The 19786-nt window shown below is 42.1% G+C and overlaps 2 protein-coding genes across 2 annotated transcripts in view; one reads left to right on the top strand and one right to left on the bottom strand.

Annotated features, from left to right (window-relative positions):
• syn3 (synapsin III) overlaps positions 1-19786 on the bottom strand; it is an 80512-nt gene that overhangs the window by 25569 nt on the left and 35157 nt on the right. The window lies entirely within an intron of this gene.
• LOC114451366 (metalloproteinase inhibitor 3) lies at positions 6100-19747 on the top strand. The gene is made up of 5 exons (XM_028429910.1): positions 6100-6426; positions 12446-12528; positions 14164-14275; positions 15681-15802; positions 17502-19747. The coding sequence occupies exons 1-5, from the start codon at positions 6297-6299 to the stop codon at positions 17697-17699; spliced, it is 645 nt and encodes a 214-aa protein (XP_028285711.1). The 5' UTR covers positions 6100-6296; the 3' UTR covers positions 17700-19747.

Below are 19786 nucleotides of genomic sequence, written 5' to 3'. Positions count from 1 at the left end.
GTAAAAAATATGCCATAACTAAGTGTAACATAGTAGTTGAGCAGGACATGTGTGCTGAATGTTTAGATTAGCTGGTAACCCCCAAAGCTCAGAGGATTCATCTGCTCCTTGTTCAGAGTTTAATGATGAACAGTCATTTCTGTGGCATTTTTCACTTCCCACAGAGACGATGAAATTGTACTATTTTTAAAATAATAGCTCTTCTTAAGAAAAGGTTGGATGACTCATTCCTCATACAGTAACTCATCTACTGCCTCAGTTTTCAACTACACATTATGGGTAGATACCAGAGCTGTGAAAGGGGTTTGGAATTAAACGTCACATACAGCAGAGCATGCTTACACAAGTGGAAAAAAAGCAGGGGCGTCCTGACCGAGTGATGTCATCTCTAAATGTCTAAATTTAACCCTACCCAAGTCCCCCCACCCTCCCAGTTTGTAACATCCTGTGAACCCTGCTGACACCCTTGAACTTTGACCTGTTGTTGACTCACTCCAACATCTTCCTTAAATTAACTTTCTTTTTCCTCCTACACGCACCTTCTCGCCACTGCTCAGGTTTCTGGGAAACACTGACTTTTTATTCATTTTCTGAACGGAAGACAGTTTACTGCATGGTCCAGATGAGCTCTACTTAAAGTACTTAATGGGGTACACGGTAATAAAAAAAAAAAAATAACAATCAGACCCTGGCTATGGGTGGAGATTTTCTTACTAAATGCTATGCAGATAGATGTAAACTCTGACTTTAGTTTATAATTTTCCTCCAAACGTTACTGTGAAAATGCAGAAGTAAAAAAGTAAAAAGAAGTAACTTTACAGTGTTATGTGTACCTACAATAAACATGTCACAGATTAATCCTATGATGACCAAGTTTGAGACTAAACCGAACAGACATATTTTTTCTGTGCTCAGCATCAAACCCAATTTAGGCATTCCCTCAACCCTGAGGAATTCTTCAAAGCTATTTTCATGCTTTCATATGGCCGTGTTTATGGTTAGGCCTGGTGTCTCATTGTCTCATGCCGTAATACAACATAGTCATTTTGTGGGGTTTCCTGACCGCACACACACCAAATATGTACAGTGTAGAACAGGGGACCCTGCGTCTAAGCAGCGAGTGCTGTGGTTGCATTTGGCCCGCCTGAATGGGAAGTTACTGACCGTTCATCATATTTTATTGCAGGGGGAGTCCCATTGTGAGTGGGATCATGGGTCAAGGCCATGTTTGTTTTTCCTCCACTGATGTCTCAACTCCACATCAGATGACAGTCGTGCACAAGTTGTAACCAGTGAGCATCTGTTGAAATGTTCAGTGACTGAACAGCTAATGAAAGCACCACCAAGCCATAATATTCCCCATTCAGGGTGGCGACAGAAACAACTAATATCTAACAGCACCAACAGTTCTCAGATGCTGTGCTTTGTGCTCATTTCAGTTGATGTGCAGCTGTTGCCCTTGTAGCTAATAACCACAGTCTGTGAGAGTCAGTAAAGATACAACAACTTTGTGAGTACCTTTGAAACAGACCTTCGTGTGCACACAGATGTGGAGTCTACAGCCTGCACATGATCAGTGATACTTTTGTTAACACAAACTAACTTCAGACATTTTTAACAGCAGTTAAACTCTCGTGTGGATTTATTAGATGAGAAAGATTACTGTACACACACCAATATTTAGTTATAGGGCTATCACTTTTTACTTGTATATACATTATTACACATTTATAGGTTATAACAGATGTATAAAGCAGATAGGCCATGCCCAGATATTGCTAAGCTAATACCTCAACAAATAAGCAGGCTCGTAACCTTACAATGGACAGGTTGATTAGGATGATAATCTAATCCTAATATTCTTAGTCTTGAATAAACACAGACATGTTGGTCTAGCTGGACCAAGCATTTATTGCCTTCAAATATGACTTCTGATTGCAAATTTACAGAAGAAAGACAGATTTTTTGTTACTCGCTCTAAACTAATTTACCAAATATTTATAATATAGCAAAACAAATGTAACAGTGCCAATTGGTAAAGTCTCAGCTTTCATATGACACCTTGTTTGTTGGTGTGACTTAAAGTATCAGAGAGCTAGCAATAGCCATGTGGCAAGAGGGTCGACTTTGATATGAGAATTTTATTATGATGAGTGATAATTAATTTGCATGGTGTTGAAGTTATGTTTGATGTGTGTAAATATGGCTTATATGTGCTTGTAGTAGAGTTTCTCCTGTTTAATTTGATATGCTATATTTTTTACTTGGTTAGTATAGTGTTATATGGCTTTTATTGTTGGGTGCATGAAAAAGCCCCCTTATAAGAGGGCCGTGGGGATGTAGGGGTTAATACAGCCTTTGAAGCAACATAACCAGGTTGCTTAGGAAACATCCCATAATTATTGTACATGATATATCATTATCCTTCCACTGAGCAACAACACAACAACGGTGGTCAGCAATCCATGCAGTGCATTTACATTTGACTACAGGTGTTTCCTCTCCGTCAGAGCAGCCACCCAACAAGTTGGAGAGAGATGCATCACCAAACCACGAGATCCCAAATCCTCCTCACGTCCTGAAAACTACAGTCACCGCTCTGTACAACATGGAAGCGTCCACTGAATGTTAACCTCCTGTGGCACGACTTCTACCACTCGTCCTCCACACAGTGCAGAGCTGCAGAGCAGGGGTCATTCTGTCTGTCCCATTTAACTAGAATGGCATGTGGGCTGCGCAACAGGGCCGGGGTGAGTCAGGGCTGGACACTCTCCCTCGGTGACCGACGCTCCCGGCTGTGCTATCTTTTCAAGTTTCAACTCTTCCTGTGTGTCTTTAGCGGCTTGTCAGTCGGATGAAAGGTATTTCCTCTGAGTCACTGCTCTGTTCCCTTTTGTCAAACAGAACCACGCAGGGCTTAAAGACCTCTGGTACACAATGCTGTTGTCTGCTCCCCCGGCGACCGGCCAGCCTCAAAACAGCCCTATTTCTATAATTGGACTTTTTAGGATGAAATGCACTATGCTCTGCATTATGCTTACAGTATAGTGGCCTACTTTGGCGACATCATTTCCAGAGGGTCTCGAGATGTTTTTTTTTTTTTTTAGTTGTGTGGATGAAGCCCCACAGTGACAAGCTGAGAGGGACACACTATCCAGAATATTCTCTTCCGTTTTATCTTGTCCCATTTCTGAGGGTAGAAGTAGAGCATGCAGTTTGGCACATACATGCTTTGATTTTTAACAGTAGAACTAGAAAATTAAAATAAAGAAAACTTGTTCTGACACATCTTTCCTCATCTGTCTCACTGCCTGAACAATTCTGCAACAGCCAAAAAAACACTCACTGATCCCACACACATACAGTGAACAGCTTTGCCAACTTCGCCTTCATATACTTTCACACCTAATCAATCACTTTTAGATGCACTCCAAGAGTTCGTTTCTGATGAAGAGATGCACGGCTTTGACATTATTGTGCGTTAAAGCCTGCTTTAACCATCAACATATGACTGTTTTTTTAAAGAATCACCAAGGACAAGGTCAACTTGCTGCTTTCTGTCCAGATTAAAGAAAGAGAAAGGTTCATTTATAGCTCCTTATCTCACTTAAGTCTGCAAGCAACTCTGCAAGGTCCAGTCAATAAAAAATACCAGCTTACAATGAAGCCATGGTGCCAAAGTGTCTGCACCATTGACAGTAAAAACTATGGACAGTGCTTCCGTGACGTCACCCATTTGTTTCTGAAGAGCCGTTTTGAGGCTCGGTGGGAGGCTCTGGGACGCTCTGACCGCGCCATGTTGGCAGCATCACATCTGCTAAAACTCCTAATATGGACAAAGAGGGGGAGCACGAGCGGAGTTTAGGGGGGCGGGCGATCGTGGAAGCAGGAAACTCGCGCTGTGATACGGCAACCGTCTGTCGCTCAAGCGGCAACGCCCATAATTATGCATAATTTTAAGTCCGAATATATATTTAAAACAAGTGAGTTATAAAAAAATTCACTCCCCATACAACTGACACTAGAAGAGAACCGATCATTTGAGACCAGAATGTTTTTTAGTACCAGGCTGTGAATATGTTTATTTCTGCTGTGAAGTCAGCCATTTTAACATGGGAGTCTATGGGAAATGACTCGCTTTTGGAGCCAGCCCCCAGCAGTTGCGGCGTGAACTACAAGTTTTGACACTTCCGCATGGGCTTCAAGTTTGAGCCCCGAAGTATTTTTGTACTAGATTGCGTGTACTATTTGCTGCAAGCCTCAAGCAGCCACTGCCACTTCTTTTCCCTGAGGTGACACTAGATGAAGACAACGTGGAGTCATCGTGATTCATTTAACCAGTTATTAATTGAGCCAGAGGAAAAAAAGACAAATGTGCCAATGTCATTGCCATTACTTTAAATAGATCATGTGATGGAAGAGCATGCAGTCAATATCGTAACTACATGTATCTGAATGACATCAGCAAACCTGTGGAAAGCGATGCAAGCCAACAGAAAAAGTTGAATATGTGAGATAGCATCAACACTGCTAACACATTTACTGTAAATCCTCTGAGCTACACCGGCTGCATTTATACATCAGTTTATTAGACATCACCCACACTTTGTACTGCAGAGCAGCAGGATCAAGACCAGTTAATATATAATGTGTTCACACATAAAGGTCAAGCATGGTGATGAGTCTAGGTGTGCAGTGCCTGTGTAAAAGGAGCCTTTTTTTAATAGTATCTGTCATGTGTCAGATTTTACCTTATGAGGTTTGTTCCCTCCTTCGTCCTGATTCAGTGTGTTATGTTTGGGATGTATGTTAGGAATGCTGGGCTCTTTGTGTGTGAGTGAAGTCATATGTGATTCACTCCTTTCTCCGGCTCCCCTTTGACTTCCTGTGTGTCTGGAGGAATACAAACTTCGAATTGGGCCATACTTCTGATCTGAGCACGGTGATGACGTTTCCACAGACTTTGGCTGTTCTCATCTGCAGGTCTGAATAGATATGTGTCGATGCATTACGCATGAAAGTGCAATTGGCCCAGAATGGAAGTGAAAGGACAATAGTAGCTGTCATGATTAAGTGGATGGTGCGTGGAAATGTTCGTGTGTTATTTACGCTTAACAATAGATCTTAATCTTCAATGCTCTGACAAAAAAAGTCTTCACAACTGGCCATCAAATCTTTTTTGCCCATTATTTTAAAACACTCATAAAACTGAAGCACAAGGTTATCAGTGCCACGCTAAGAACAAAAATAAAGCCTCTGTCTGTGCAGCTCCTTTAAACTGAGATAACTGTTAATGAAGGCACATTAAGGGTCAGAGTTCCCCGACCTGATTATTTCTGACTTGCTTATATAATCGCAAGTGTAGCATCAACTCCTAACATAGCTCCGTCAGTCTCTCAGCAGATAAGCCTCTGCAGCGATAACGCAGCAGGTCCGTGAACACAGTCAGGGGGGAGAGAGAGAAAAGAGGGTTTAATTGGCTAATTTGGACTGATTAAGTCTCTCGAGCAACTTGAGCGAAGCCTTGTCAGAGAAAAATGAGGCAATAGTGAAAGCAGGCACACACACTCAGCGTCTGCAGGAGATTACTCTGGAAACTCAACACAAGTGATGCCTTTATGTGACTTTATATGTAATAATTCCACTGGTTATAGATACAAAAACAGTCATCTGGTTGCCTGCTGCAGACTGTTTACTAAGTCTTACTAATGAAGGGGGCGTCAGGGGGTGGACAGGATGACTAAGTGAGACTTCTGGGAGATATGTGAGCAAAAAGAAGCATTCTTTTCACAAAATAAAAGACTAAAGCAGTGTTTTGTTTGTTAGAGAGGAAAAAAACACCTCAATGTGTAAATTACTTCTGTTAATCTTTTATCCATCTTTTCCTCTACCTATCTTTCCAAAATAAGATACACTGTCATACACTGTTTTTGTGCACTTTTATTCGGTCAGTCTGGTAAAATAAATTGAAGTTCCAGTATGTCATCGCGCCTGTGAGTCCGCTTGGCATCACCGGCCTCTGATTGGCTGTTCCCGACCGCTAAGGGGCAAAGGGGGCGGCGTGAACGTGTCTCGGCGCGCTATATGTACGGGCTGTGCGCCTCTCTCCGGGATCAGAGAAACGCTCAAAAGCGAGGAGAGGGAGGAAAGAGCGAGCAACCAGCAGCACTTGGACGTTACATACACAGCCTTCTACTACCATCGCTACTGTCGCCAGTGTAGCAGCAGGCGGTGCACCGTGACCAGAGCGGATCCATACCGTTTCTAAGAGGAGTGGGAAAAAAAAGTTTGGAGAAATGCAGTCAGTGTTTCAGCACCTGATCAGCCTGCTGTTTGTCTTCAGCAGCCTCCACGTTAACCAGCTGACGGATGGCTGCTCGTGCGCTCTGACGCACCCACAAGACGCCTTTTGCAACTCCGACATAGGTGAGTAACCGATTACTCTGCACACACAGCGTTTTATAGAGCGTTCAGTGTTTTTACCCGAGAGCACATTCTGAGTCACAAGTGCAGCCTGTCAGTCAGGACAGCGGGGAGATTTGCTGCTTGTTTACTGTGCGCACCAAGACTTTGCGCACGCAGGGAACAGATGTCAGAAGTCCGTCTTTGTTTCCTTTAATGATATAATGAACATTTTATACATTTATGCCAGAGAAGGATATCATCACAGTGCTGACTCCAGTGCATTGGTTTAAACACTTAAACCTGTTTATATCTAAGAAATTAACTCACTTTTCTTCTCTTCCACTGCCCTCTGATGTTCTCCCTCTCTGGTTTACTGCTCCTAACTCAGCATGATAAAATGTCGAGGATCTCCTGCCTAAAAAGTTCTTTTCATTCACACCAAAGGTTTAGCTTGGGGTCTATCTGGGCTTTGGACACCTTTAATAAAGTAACCCACAGTCAGCTCCACAGTTCAAAACCTGCTTATTTACCTGCTCTGGTATTTATGTGTTGGACAGCATGATATGCCTGGCCCGTGGTCCACAAACAGCAGTGGAAGGGTGGACGGGCTTTGCATGGCTTGTTTTATAGGCTTTCTCTGCCTTCCCAGAATAATATGATCTTAGGATCAGGCTCAGCCTGGAACGCCTGCCCTACCAGGCCTCCTGTTTTTAGAGAACACGGGTAGAGACTGGAGGATTATGTTTTGAGGGTTGCAGGTGGTCTGGGCTGATTGAAGTGCTTCACATGGTCAGTTTTTGTAGGAACAGTTACAGTATCACTTGACCCCAAAAAAATGAAACAATAATCTCTCAGTCCAAACTGAGCACACACACACACACACACACACACACACACACACACACACACAGTGATCACTTCATGACAGTGTACTTATAACTGGTCACCAGTAGAGGCTGATAGTGATGATGCATAACAGTGCTTACTGATGCCTTAAATTCACAATAACATTAACATATACATATATATTTGTTTATTGTTACTATTTATTTATTTTATTTACCCTTGTTCCTCTGGGTTACCCTTGCGTTTTTAGGATCATATTTACCAAAACTTCCTGGCTGTTTTATGTAATTAAATTCATAAAAATAATAATTGTCATACTGTATGAATATTACTTTGCAGTTGTTTTGCTAAACAGGCTTTTCTTTTTCCACATTCTTTGTCAAATCTGACTGTGAAAGAGAGGCTTATTTTACTCAAATTTGGCACATATCTTGTTGTAGGCATAAGGCACTTCGTTTGGTTCTGATGTGGGCGGAAACTGACAATGATGCTCTGGTGAATCCTCTGTCGTCTCTGAAACATATAGAGGTGCAGGTTCAGCCTACTAGCCCCTTTTGGACGCTGTTAGGATACAGATAATGTGACATCACTGACCTAAAAATGGCCACATCTGTCTTTTGATCAGCAGTGCCTCTTAGCCAAGTGACCCGGTTGGAGTGACTGAAAGTGCCCCTTCCACAAACACTTGCTGAGACTTGCCAATGTAGAATCTGGGACTGGCTTCAATGGGGGCAGTGATCAGTTGTGGGCTCCACAAGTCCCATTTCCAAGGTGCTTGTTTTGCTTGAGCTCTGATGACTCTGTCCTCTAAGGGAAGCACTTCTAAAATAGTGACTGGATGAACAGGAAGGTCACACCAGGATTCACGTGGATCGACTTTAGTCTGTTTGAGTTTCATTTTTGACAAGTGATAGGGTTTTAAAAATCACTTTACTTTCATCATCTGTGCATTCTCAAGTGAATTGTGACAGGTCACAGGTCTAAAGAGTCATCGGTGTTCAATGTCTTCCTTTTTGACCTTGAACTAAAAGCTGTGCTTCATCACCCATGCAGGAAAACAACAAGCTATGAGGCGGAAATGCTAATGTGACAAGGGAGAAACCCTGTAATTCTTACCATCAACATCAAAGCCAGCAGGCCTGAATCTTCCCAATTTAAGAGCCGCAGAGGAGTTCAAAGCGTTTTGCTCTTGTTTTCTTGGCCCCGACCCATAATCACCCGCAGGCACTCGACTGGATGAATCACAATTAGGTTAAAGGATTGGAAATTGGGTTATTGGAGTCTGTCTCTTTACTTGACAGAATTTGAATTTAAATATGTAAGATGCTTGACGAACAAACAGCTATGATATCCTGTTTGGCGTCTGGTACATCCTTCCTTTTTTTTAGTATCGACTTCATCACTGGGATACTTAGATGAGTAGCCAGTCAGAAATCCTCCACAGTGGTTGAACTCTGATCAGGTTGGAGAACTCACCTTCCCTCATACTACCCTTGCCCCATACCTGCACCCCAGGCAATGACCTAGCTGCAGTCTTATGCAGAGATCTAACTGGCTGCTATTAAGCAACTGGGTTAAAGCAGTCCATTCATAAGGGGAAATGAGCAGCGCTTGTTTTTCCAAAGCCCTCCCAAAGCAAGATTAGAGGCCGAGGTAGTAAGCTTTGACCCTGAAATCCAATATCGCTCAGGGTGACAGGAACAAACCTTTACATGCTTGCACCATGAACCGGTTTAGTCGATGTGGATTAGCGTGATATGAGTTTATGCTCAGTTTTGAGATTAGAGATCATGCCATGGAGTGCCTGCTCTGGGCATTTTGCAAGTGTAGTGTAGAGCTTTTAGTGTTATGCATGGTCTGGGTTGCTGCGATACGCGTTTCCTAGTACCAATATGTCCTCCTCCTCCTCCTGGTAATGAGCTATGCAGTCTTTGGTTAAATCACTACTCTCATCCCCTCCCCACTGATCTTTAGGTCAACAGGTGACAGATGATGACTTGAGTAAAGCCAGGACTCCTGTTATGAGACACATTATGTAAGCCTGGATCAGATAGCCCTAGTTTTTCCAAAAGTGACTTAAAATACGAGGATCTGGATTCTCTACAAGCCTGGGATGTTCGTCTTCTGAGCCAGGCGTATCAAATCTCCACCCCTCCCCTCTCTGATGACCACACCATCCCCCTGGGGTTCACCGTTACAAACAGGGGGCCAGCACAAGGGAGATGGACAAAGGCCAAACACATATGAATGAAGACCACAATGGTAGATCACAAGCCAATAATATAATCATCCTCAGTCTGTCTAAAATGCCATTTGTGACCTTTATTGACCATGCAACCATAGTAACAGAAATAAGAATTAGACGGTTTACAAATGAGAGGTAAGAACTACCTACAGATGTGAATGTTATTTAATATCACTGACATTTGCATCATTATCTGTCTGAGTGTGTGATAGAGAGGTAAAAGAGCCAAATGCAAAGAAGGTGCAAGGGTGGCATGGATGCCTGTCTCTTACGGATACTCCCATGTTTGGAGACATACGTTGGCCAGAGCCTACTTAAAGGCAGCAATTTTAGCTTAGACAGCAGGCGTTTTTGAGGTCTGCATTGACGTTGACATGTCAGTCTTCTTGTTCTACCGTTGATCAAGCTGCATAGTCTCCATCCTGCAAGTGAACGTTACATGCAGCAGGGATTCGGTTTCAGTGTTTATTTTTGATCGTGGTACTGTGTCGTCCTGAGAATTCCTCTTCCTCCCACTCACCTCCTTGAGCTTGGACAACTTTCTGCATACTAAAATAAAGGTCTCGTCTTCTTTCCCTCCCTCACACACACACACACACACAAATGAGTAACCTTATTTTTGTCATGCCACGTTGTACGTAGGCTGAAATAAATGTTTAACTTAGCTACATGCACACCTTAAGATTTAGCATTTGCATCCATGCTTGTGTAATCTGCTGCTTTAGGCAACAGTGTAAAAAAGAAAAATAGATTTCATTTCTTTTGTTGTTCTCAGACCCTGGTTATCTCTCTTATCACAAAAAAGCCTCCCACTCTTGGACAAAGAAAAAAGAAAATAGAAAATGTGTCTGCAGAAAATGAATCGTTGTGCGTCAGTGCTGGCCTGTAATTCCTCGTGTCAAACGGTACAGGAATATATAGCGGGGCTAATGTACCAACTGACTGTTTGTTAGCTTGTCTTACTGGTAAATATATGTACATCAGCAGGTGTTATGTGAAAAAATTTTGGAAGGGAGAATAATCCACACAGAATGCCCATGGTTTGAATCGGGTTGATGTGAGATCACATTATGGAACTGGGTTAAATCAACACTTGTAATGTAGACTTTTTGACATGAGCCGGCTGAAGCCCTGTGGTTGTATGGAAATATAACTGCTGAACGGCAGAGGAGGTCAAGAGGTCACCTCAGGGGGAATGACACAAATCCTCTGTCTCCGGAGCAGCTGAAGCCCTTCACACATTCCTCTGGGTGATGGCACCATCACCAGCCAATTAGTGGCTGCTGTCCAACAAGAGGGGTCCTATCTGGATGTACTTCAGTTAAATCGGCTGACCTGTGGCCCTTCAAATGTGAACATTTGTTTCTCCTGAGGATTGGTTTTGAGGTCAGGACAGAGTAGGAAACTAGGTCTTGGGGTGCCACTTGAAAAACAGCCGTGTATTCAACTGAGGCAAAAGTATTCTGTTATATCCACACATTCCTGTGTAATTGTGCTCTGGTTCTGTAATTGCAGAAGCAGATGTCTGTCAAACAGCATTCGAGTGCATTTAGCACTGCTTAATAGTGCCTTTAGGTTGATATTAAAAGAGCTGACAGATTAATGGATCAAATAATTAGCACTTGAACAGCAGTGGCCTGTGTGACCAGTGTAAAACAGTGAGTGACTACACAATGCTAGGGAGTGACAAAATAAAAACATCATGTAGGAGTTCTGCTACAGAGGCAAAGTACCACTTTACATGCAGTTTGGAAGCTCAGTTGTGCTGCACTATTAATGGATGCAACTGAAAAGGGAAACGCGACTATTGAGTCTTCACTGAAAAGATCAAATTGTTCTACATTGTACAACTGATGTTATGGAGTTACTACTTCACTACTTCATTTGGCCAATGAATATAAAATGTACTGACTGAAAATAAGATTTTCTGCACTATTTAAATAAACTCTTGGTTCAAATTAGGAGATTATGTCAAAACTCCCCTTTTTTTGGTGGGCATGCAATGACTGCTTCCCTTTTAGGTCATTTTTTATGCACAATTTTCATTTGCCACATAGTCAGACAGCTAGACCTAATAGAAAATGCTGCATGCCTCATTTCTTTCTCCAGTTAAGAAGAATGAAAGCCTGCTCATTTTTTCCCTTTCTGGGGGAATGTGAGCCCCCAAAGAATCTGGGAAGGAAATTCCACCGGGAGAAGATAACAAACATGGCCAGTGTTAGTTGTGTCTGCGGCCGTTCGCCTTTTGCAGCAGGTGAACTTCACACAGGTCTGAACACTTATGCAGGACCCGCAGACTCAGTTAGAGGCTTTGCAGCAGCTCAAATGATCACTTATTCCTGCCTTCAACAATAAGCCCCCTCACTCAGGACAGCAGTGAAAGCAAACAAATCAAAATCACCACCAGGCATTTAAACCTGCCTCACGTTTACATGAGGGTCCTGCACACAGATATGATCTTTTTCAAGTCCTGATCCCAATATAGACAGAAGCCTGTTTAAACAGACGAGACACACGTGATGTAGTTTAATCAGCCAAAATGGAGTCACTATTTTTTTTTCGTTGCTGATCTGAATACAAACTCCACACAATCACAGGGAGAAAAAGTGGATGTGATGGTCATCCAAGAACACTCCAATATCAGAACAAATCACAATGGTTTTATAATACATGGATGTGGCCTCTTTTACTCCTATTCCTCCTAATTTCTGTATAAACTTCAGAAGTCTCTTCAGTGTTTTTTCTCCATTGGTGCTTCTTGGCAAACAGTGCAGCTATGCAGAAAATCGGATAAATGGATTAGCTGTGGTGCCAACTTGGTCTTGAGATGGTATTTATCAGGGGTTTGCTAATGCCTCCTACTGGCCGTGCTGGTATTAGTTGATGGATTGGAATGGAAAGCTCAAACTTGTATGCTAAAAGGAATGTGACTGTCTCTTTTCTTCACAGTGATTCGAGCTAAAGTGGTGGGCAAGAAGCTCCTGAGAGATGGACCTTTTGGAACAATGCGCTACACAGTCAAGCAAATGAAGGTTAGACCATCAGTCCTCTGCTTAGGTGCTGTGGAGCAAAACACTGATGCTCTAGGCAAATCTATTGTCTTATTTATTGCTGATACTTGGCTCATCTCTGTGAGTTAAGTATAAAGCTAGGAGTACTAATAGCATAGCTTCTCACAAAAATTGGCCTTGTTCACAGTTTGCCAATTACCTGCAACTGTAACTAACATGACTGATTAATAGCTCAGTCAAGCTAACCATTCAATCTAACTACCGTACAGACTTAGCAGGTAAACAGGTAAACTTCTTACACTGAGGATATTGAACATTAGCCTTGCTATGCATTTCCACCTGCTTCAAGTCTTTATGCTAAGCTAGGCTGTGTGTTTGTGGCCTGGCTCCTGGCTGAGCAGCAGGCTTCACTCTTAAGTGAAACCTATTGGCATGGTAACAGTATTCACCTACTTGTTTGTACATGTTGTCTAATGCCTCAGCTAAGCTAACATAACATGGTTCTAGCTTCACTTTGCACACACACAAACTGTGCATCAGTCTTATTTAATATCTGTAAGTTAACAAAGAAATGTATTTTTTCAATAATTTAGCAAGTCCTTTAGCTCACTCAGGTGGTCATTAAATCAGGTTATTGTAAGTTTTGCTTGAAAGAATTTTTAGGCCCCGTACCTCTACAGAATCAAATTGGTTTAAATTATTACCAATTCTTACCAAAGTATTGTTATTTTTTCCACTCTTTGGCCTACTATTTTATCGGCCAACTGATATAACTGTGAACTGTATGATGCAGGCACTCTGCCCCCTCAGCTGCTGGGTAATAGCTGAAAAGCAGTCTGGGAAACTTAGCCTGAAAGCCCGTTCTTCACTTCCTCTATATTCTTACATAACGCTGCATATTTCTGACAGATGCTGACATGGGCCTGCTGCTCAGCCAGGAGCCAGGCCAGAGGATTAACAGGCTTACTGGCATTACAGTTCAACCAAACCCCTCGCTCTGAGTGTAAACATCATGCACTGCATCACTAAACTCAGTTTGTAACAAAAGCATTAAGTGGCCTCTTGTTGGTAAAGCATAGCAATTATCACTATAAGGATTAATAGATGTGACCCTTGCACCTCTTGGTTATGTATTTGTATGACAGTCTAATGGGTTGTACTGCATTGCTTGCAACATTGCTTTCTGTGTCTAAAGAATTTTCCAAGTTTCAGTAAATCCTGTGAGACAGATGCCTTTGGCGATCCCCAAGCTCCACAGTTTCAGGCCTAAGTAATGGTTTGTTCTGCTTTTGTGGGAGCGACACGTCTAAACAGGGATTTCCTGTTGTTCCCAGACAAATAAATTACACTGAAAAAAACAGTTTTCAGAGCTAATATTGACTTTGGGCAATGCATACCTGAACTGAAAAGGTGGAGCTGAGGTCCAAAACAGCATCAAAGTCAAAAGTGCATTACACAACTGTACTGTGTTATCTATGATTTAGCTGAGGGCAGAGCCTAATACTCCTTCTCCCCTGAGGCATTCCTTAAGAAATGTCATCTGATAAAGCAATCACACTCTTTCCATCTCTCATTATTTATGTGTAGGGGCTGAGTAAGAGATGAGTGCCAGGGTGAGGGCTAATACCTTGCACTTCTCTTTTTTTCCCCTTGCAGATGTACAAAGGATTTGAAAAGGTCCAGCACGTGCAGCACATTTACACAGATGCTTCTGAGAGCTTGTGCGGGGTCAAGTTTGACATCAACAAGTACCAGTATCTGATCACAGGTGAGCGTTCTCTGTTTTTTTTTTTTAATGCAACATCGACCTAAATCTTGTTTTGTGCATGTTAGTAGCCGTTTGTGTCTTCATTAAACCAACACTTGACTGTTTTTACATGTTAAAGTATCTAAATCTGCTACTACAATGTTGTGGCAGTAAAATTCACTTGTTATAATTTGTCACTCGTACAAACTCCCTTTCCTCCAAAGATATGCTGAAAACTTTGTAGGCGACATTCTGTTACTAGCAAAAGCCTCGTCCTTCCAGCATCTGGCTACCAGCATTAGAACTGTTGTTTGGCCAAAGGTACTCCCTCGCCCCACTCCTTTCCTCCCAGATGACTTCATCATTGTCCTGTGACACAAACTTTCCTGCTATTTATAACCTCCTGTTTGCCACTGTGCAAGAAGGCAAAGCAGCAGCCTTCTCACACAAACCTTGCAGTCATTTCCTTCAGGTTCTCAGCCTGGAAACACTGGCATTCTCTCCCTCTTACAACTTGTAATTAAAAGCCAGCAGGAAGCGACTGCTGTTTTCCAGCAGAAGCACTTTAAGAGTTGCTATTTCCAACAGAGGTGCAGTTTACTTTGGACCCTGCGGTGTTTGGTGTATATAACTGTCGCTAAGTCCCCGACCTGTAAATACTGTAACTACACCGCACGGTGCAGGCCAACGAGCTGGCGTTGCCAGGCAGCGGTAGCTATGTTTACCCATTCCTGTTGCAAGTGACATCACCAATGTCTTTCGCTGCTCTCAGGGCATCTATAATAAGTCCTGCATATGATCAGGAGTGCACAACAGCAATTTGAACACACCGCTGCCTGCGAGATGACCTGCTTGAATCTGCTTTGATCGAGTCCTGAATACTCTGGCCCTGATTAGTATTTTCGGAGCATGTCACACACTCAACACCGTGTAATAAGCCAGAGAGTGACTCCAGTAATCCCAGCGCAGGGATGCAGGCTGAGCGGGAGGGGTTGAAGAAGTACATATTTGTGAGCTGTCAAATTCCCACATGGTGACAACACTGTGAAGAAGGCACATAGTGACAAATCGTGATGTTCCTGAGCACTGTGGTGCACCTGTCTCAGGAGTCTGTAAGCTGCAAATGGTCTAATGCTAAATATAGATGTCTGCTGACCTTTGGATATTCAGAAATAGTGGTGTTAGTTTAATATGGGCTTACCATATGAGATTGTCTTACTGTAGATAAACAAGTCAGACTGGTTGAGCAGTTTGTTAAGAGTATCCTGTGTTACACAGGGGGAATATCAGACTAATGAATGAAAGGTGTTTCAAGGTGTATCTCCATCCACAACAAGATAGGATGCAAGCAAGATGCATGCAGGACACACAAGGCATCACCTCATATCATCTTGTAACCTATCTCCTCTATTCTCTGCCTTCACAGGTCGCGTGTACGATGACAAGGTTTACACAGGGCTGTGCAACTTCAACGAGCGGTGGGAGCGCCTCTCATTGGCCCAGAAGAAAGGCATCAACCATCGCTACCAGCTGGGCTGCAAATGCAGGGTGAGTCAGTCACAGGGTCAAGAGGAGGAGGAGCTAAGTTGTTAATGGGTTGTTTTTGATGGAAATACCAAAAATGAAAGTGCTGGCTGACCACTCCTTAAAGGGAAATACCTAAATGATCCTGGCGGCACTGTATGTCCAGGTCAAGTTAGTTCAGGACTATTAAATCTGCAGTTTGACTTCATCGAGCCAAGAAATGGAGGTTTTATTTTTTTTTTATTAAGACTGAGTTATAAGCTCTAATGTATCATCATACATTATGGATATTCAGCAGAGACAAAAATATAGGAAAAATGTTTTACTACTATCACTGGGAATTATTAAGTAACAGCTTTGGAATCAGTTCAAGCCGTCATTCCAAGTTTCATGTGACTCAAACATGTAGCCTGCCGCTGTGCAGCTGTTGACCCACCTCGTAAACGTCCTACTGTACACTCCAGCACGGTCCCGGACATCTGCTAACGCCATCGGCCCCTATCAGTATAAGTGGATTAACAGAGAGACCTGTTTGTTCCCAATGCGGGCTCGGGCCTGTAAACTGTGCCCGGAGCGTACATGGCAGTGGCCCAGAGGCATCCAGAGAAGCCCATCCATCATGCAAGGCTTCAGAATGAGAGTCAGTCAGCACAACCAGGCATAAACATCATCACACCTATTAAACGCACTCTGCCTCCTCCGCATTCCTTTACAAATGATAATTTACTGAGCAGGAAAGCAGGAAGCGTGTCGTACCAGTTAGAAAAATATTCTATACCGATCATTAAAAGCTCTTAAACCAGGAAGTTGAACATCTCTGAACCGCGGAGGACAGACTCTGCGGGCCTGAGTACCAGAAACAGGCAAAATGGGAAGCGTGCCCTCCTATGTGCTAATTGAATTCACTGGTGCATTCATATCCAGATAAGTGCAGCTGATGACTCAGTTCTAGTGTCACTAAACACAGCGTTTCCGTTCGTCACCTCTCCGAGTAGTTATGTGAATCTTCCTGTCAGGTCTCATCCATGAAGCTGCGTTTTGTGCGAGCACCTGGAGCAGTGACGCACAGAGGCGGCTGAGTAAAATATGAATGAATCCTACAAAAATTAAACTACAAAAACTTCACTGGCACAGAGGCAGCTCAAGTTTAGTTTAAATTTAACATCCCACAGCGGAAAGCATATGCTGGTTTTGTGCCTGGCTGCCTTTTTAAACACTTGATCAATTAATCTGCAGCATTAAATGAATGAGAGCCAAATCAGAATGGCACTAGAGCACCTTCGAGTTTAATCAAATCATGTTCACTTACTTTCTTTAATGATCCAAGCTCTTTTCACTTACACACTTCTGTTTTTTAGGCTAATTCTGCCTGTAATCTCCTGTACTCTTTCTGAAGGCTCACTGTTTTAGAAAGAGGATATGAAATATCAAAATCATGTGTGTATATGCTAAAGCCTGAGGAACAATGGTAAGCAAGCAAGCCAAACAGTTACTTTTTTGTCAATTTCTAATTGTTATCCTAGCTAAGCTAATTCCTGCAGACTCTAACATCTTAGGTATACAAACATGGGTGCTAAAAAACAAACAATACAATATTTCATAATTTTCATGTCATAGAATCATGAAAATATTGATAAAAAGGGCGAGTGGACAGTTCTTCTTGCTAGTATTGTTTTGTTTCCTGCTCATGGCTTCATCTTTACTTTTGCTTCCGGCTCTGTAGATTAAGCCCTGTCACTACCTGCCCTGCTTCGTGACCTCAAAGAACGAGTGCCTATGGACAGACATGTTGTCCCACTTTGGCTATCCCGGCTACCAGTCCCGACACTACGCCTGCATCCAGCAGAAGGAGGGCTACTGCAGCTGGTACCGAGGCCTGACAACCCGCGATAAAACCACCATTAATGCCACCGACCCATGAACCTAAACGTGTTCTCTTCAAACACCCACCACCGCCTTCCTCGACTCCGTCCCATCCCTGATCACTTTTAGATTATTACAGGACTTTTGAAGCTCACTGGTCTGGGTGACCGCCTCCTTCAAAGAGGCAGAAAAACGAAAATCCATTATAGTGCCTGTTCGTAGCACTTCTGGTAGAAAACAATACCTTTTTTTTCTTGTACTGATTGACCTGTGATGTTATTATACTTTTTCCATAGTACAGTCACAGTCCTTGCACCAAACTGTCTCAACAGTGTTACCAAGGTGACTAAGAGTCTATTGTCATAGTTAGAAGTGATGAAATCTTGTAAAAATATTTAGTTTAGTATCAATGAGCACTGGCCTTAACTAGAAACCTGCAATTAGCCTACTGCTATTTGGCAGCTCCTCTTTTAAAAAGCAAGGACTCTCCAAACCTTGAAGAAAAATTAAATCATTAAAAAAACAATACAAGCCAGATGTAGTGCCAACATATGTGAGGTATGGGCTCTGTAGTATTATACCTCTACTTCAAAGAACTTTCTGAAAATGGTATTGTTTCACAGTGAAGTATATATATATCAAGTATGTTGACAGTTTTTACTGTACCGTATCTTTTTGATGGTAGTATCTCTGCTTCCCTGAATGTTTGTAGTGTGTAGCACCACAAACAGCACCCCTCTTTTTGCTGTGCACTGATGAAAATCAGAGAAATGCTAAAATGATGCAGTGCCAATGCAGGGAAGAGCTTGTTTCCTGCAGAGATTGTGATGTTTTATTTTTTTGCTGTATATAACATAAGCTACAGAAATGAACTATCAACTCAGCTGAAACCTCTGTAATACATGTATTTATATGTTGTTTTTTTTTTTATTACACTGTAACCATGTGGGGTTTATGTGCAAAATTGAAGAAAATAGGCCAGAACATCATCGTGAGACCCACCACAGCATGTTAAATCATCCAGAATGAAGGACCAGCCTCTCCGAGTTAAATATCATGGTACTTCTTTTGCTCGATCATAGTTGCCCTGACTGGTACTCTTCACCGATCCAGTAAAAGTAAGCAGAGGTTTCAGAGAATGAAATATTTTGATATTTTGTAAGTGTATATTCAATATTTTGTATTTAACTATTTGACATTATATGGACATTATATATATATATATATAGAAGAAAGTAACAATATTGTCACTAAATTCATTCTTCACCTGCTCCTATCTACTGTTTTTCTTATGTTTTTTTTCCCTTCAGTTCATTCCATTGACAGACACAGACTGGCCTCAAAGGCAGTAAGAGCCACTTTATGCACTGAGAACAAACATGTTGCTTTGACCAAGTTCCTTTTTGACAAGTGATGATCATTAAAAATTGTGAACAGTTCAGCATTTTGGGGAATACACTTATTATTGTTATACAACTAGATCAACACCACAAACTAACAGTATGATCTTGTAGATAAGCTTCAGTAGTGCAACGCAAGTTAAGCTATACTAGCTTTCCAGGCAGGAAAGAGACCCTGGTTATATTCAACTAATGAAATCTGCCTGTTAGCGCCTCTAAAGCTCACCAATTATCACTATATTCTGTATCACAGAATAGAGTTGCTGAATTGCATGCTAGCAAACATTTGTTAGAATGCCACAGTGACTGTGTGGACTTCAGAATTTAACGAACAGGGCTGTATACTGATTTTATGTTGTGACCTTTCTAAGTTTATTTTTTGTTTTTGGCATGCCTATCTATTGTCTATCTCTAGGGGAAATATTTGTTGCATTTGTAAGTGATAATGAGGCTCTTTCTGCCCATGTGGCACTTCTGTGTCATTATTTCTGTGGTTCATGTTCGTGTAAATAGACTGTCCGCTTAATACAGAAACACTCGGTCAAGTTTAATCCTTAAAAAAAAGGAAGCTGTGTACAGTGTGTAAGTGTAAACACCGATTCCTGAATTGTGTGGGTGGGGGTGTTTCCTTTTAGGTGTTATAGAAATGTTTGACTTAATTTCTGTGTTTTATATTTTTATAATAAAGATTTAATGAAAAACTGGCCACAGAAGAAGTCTTTTGTGATGTTTTTTGTGTGTATTT

The sequence above is a fragment of the Parambassis ranga genome, chromosome 2 (genome assembly GCF_900634625.1).
Source record: "Parambassis ranga chromosome 2, fParRan2.1, whole genome shotgun sequence".
Lineage (NCBI taxonomy): Eukaryota > Metazoa > Chordata > Actinopteri > Ambassidae > Parambassis > Parambassis ranga.
The sequence above is the reverse complement of the archived record's forward strand: the minus strand, read 5'-3'. Positions and strand labels throughout refer to the sequence as shown.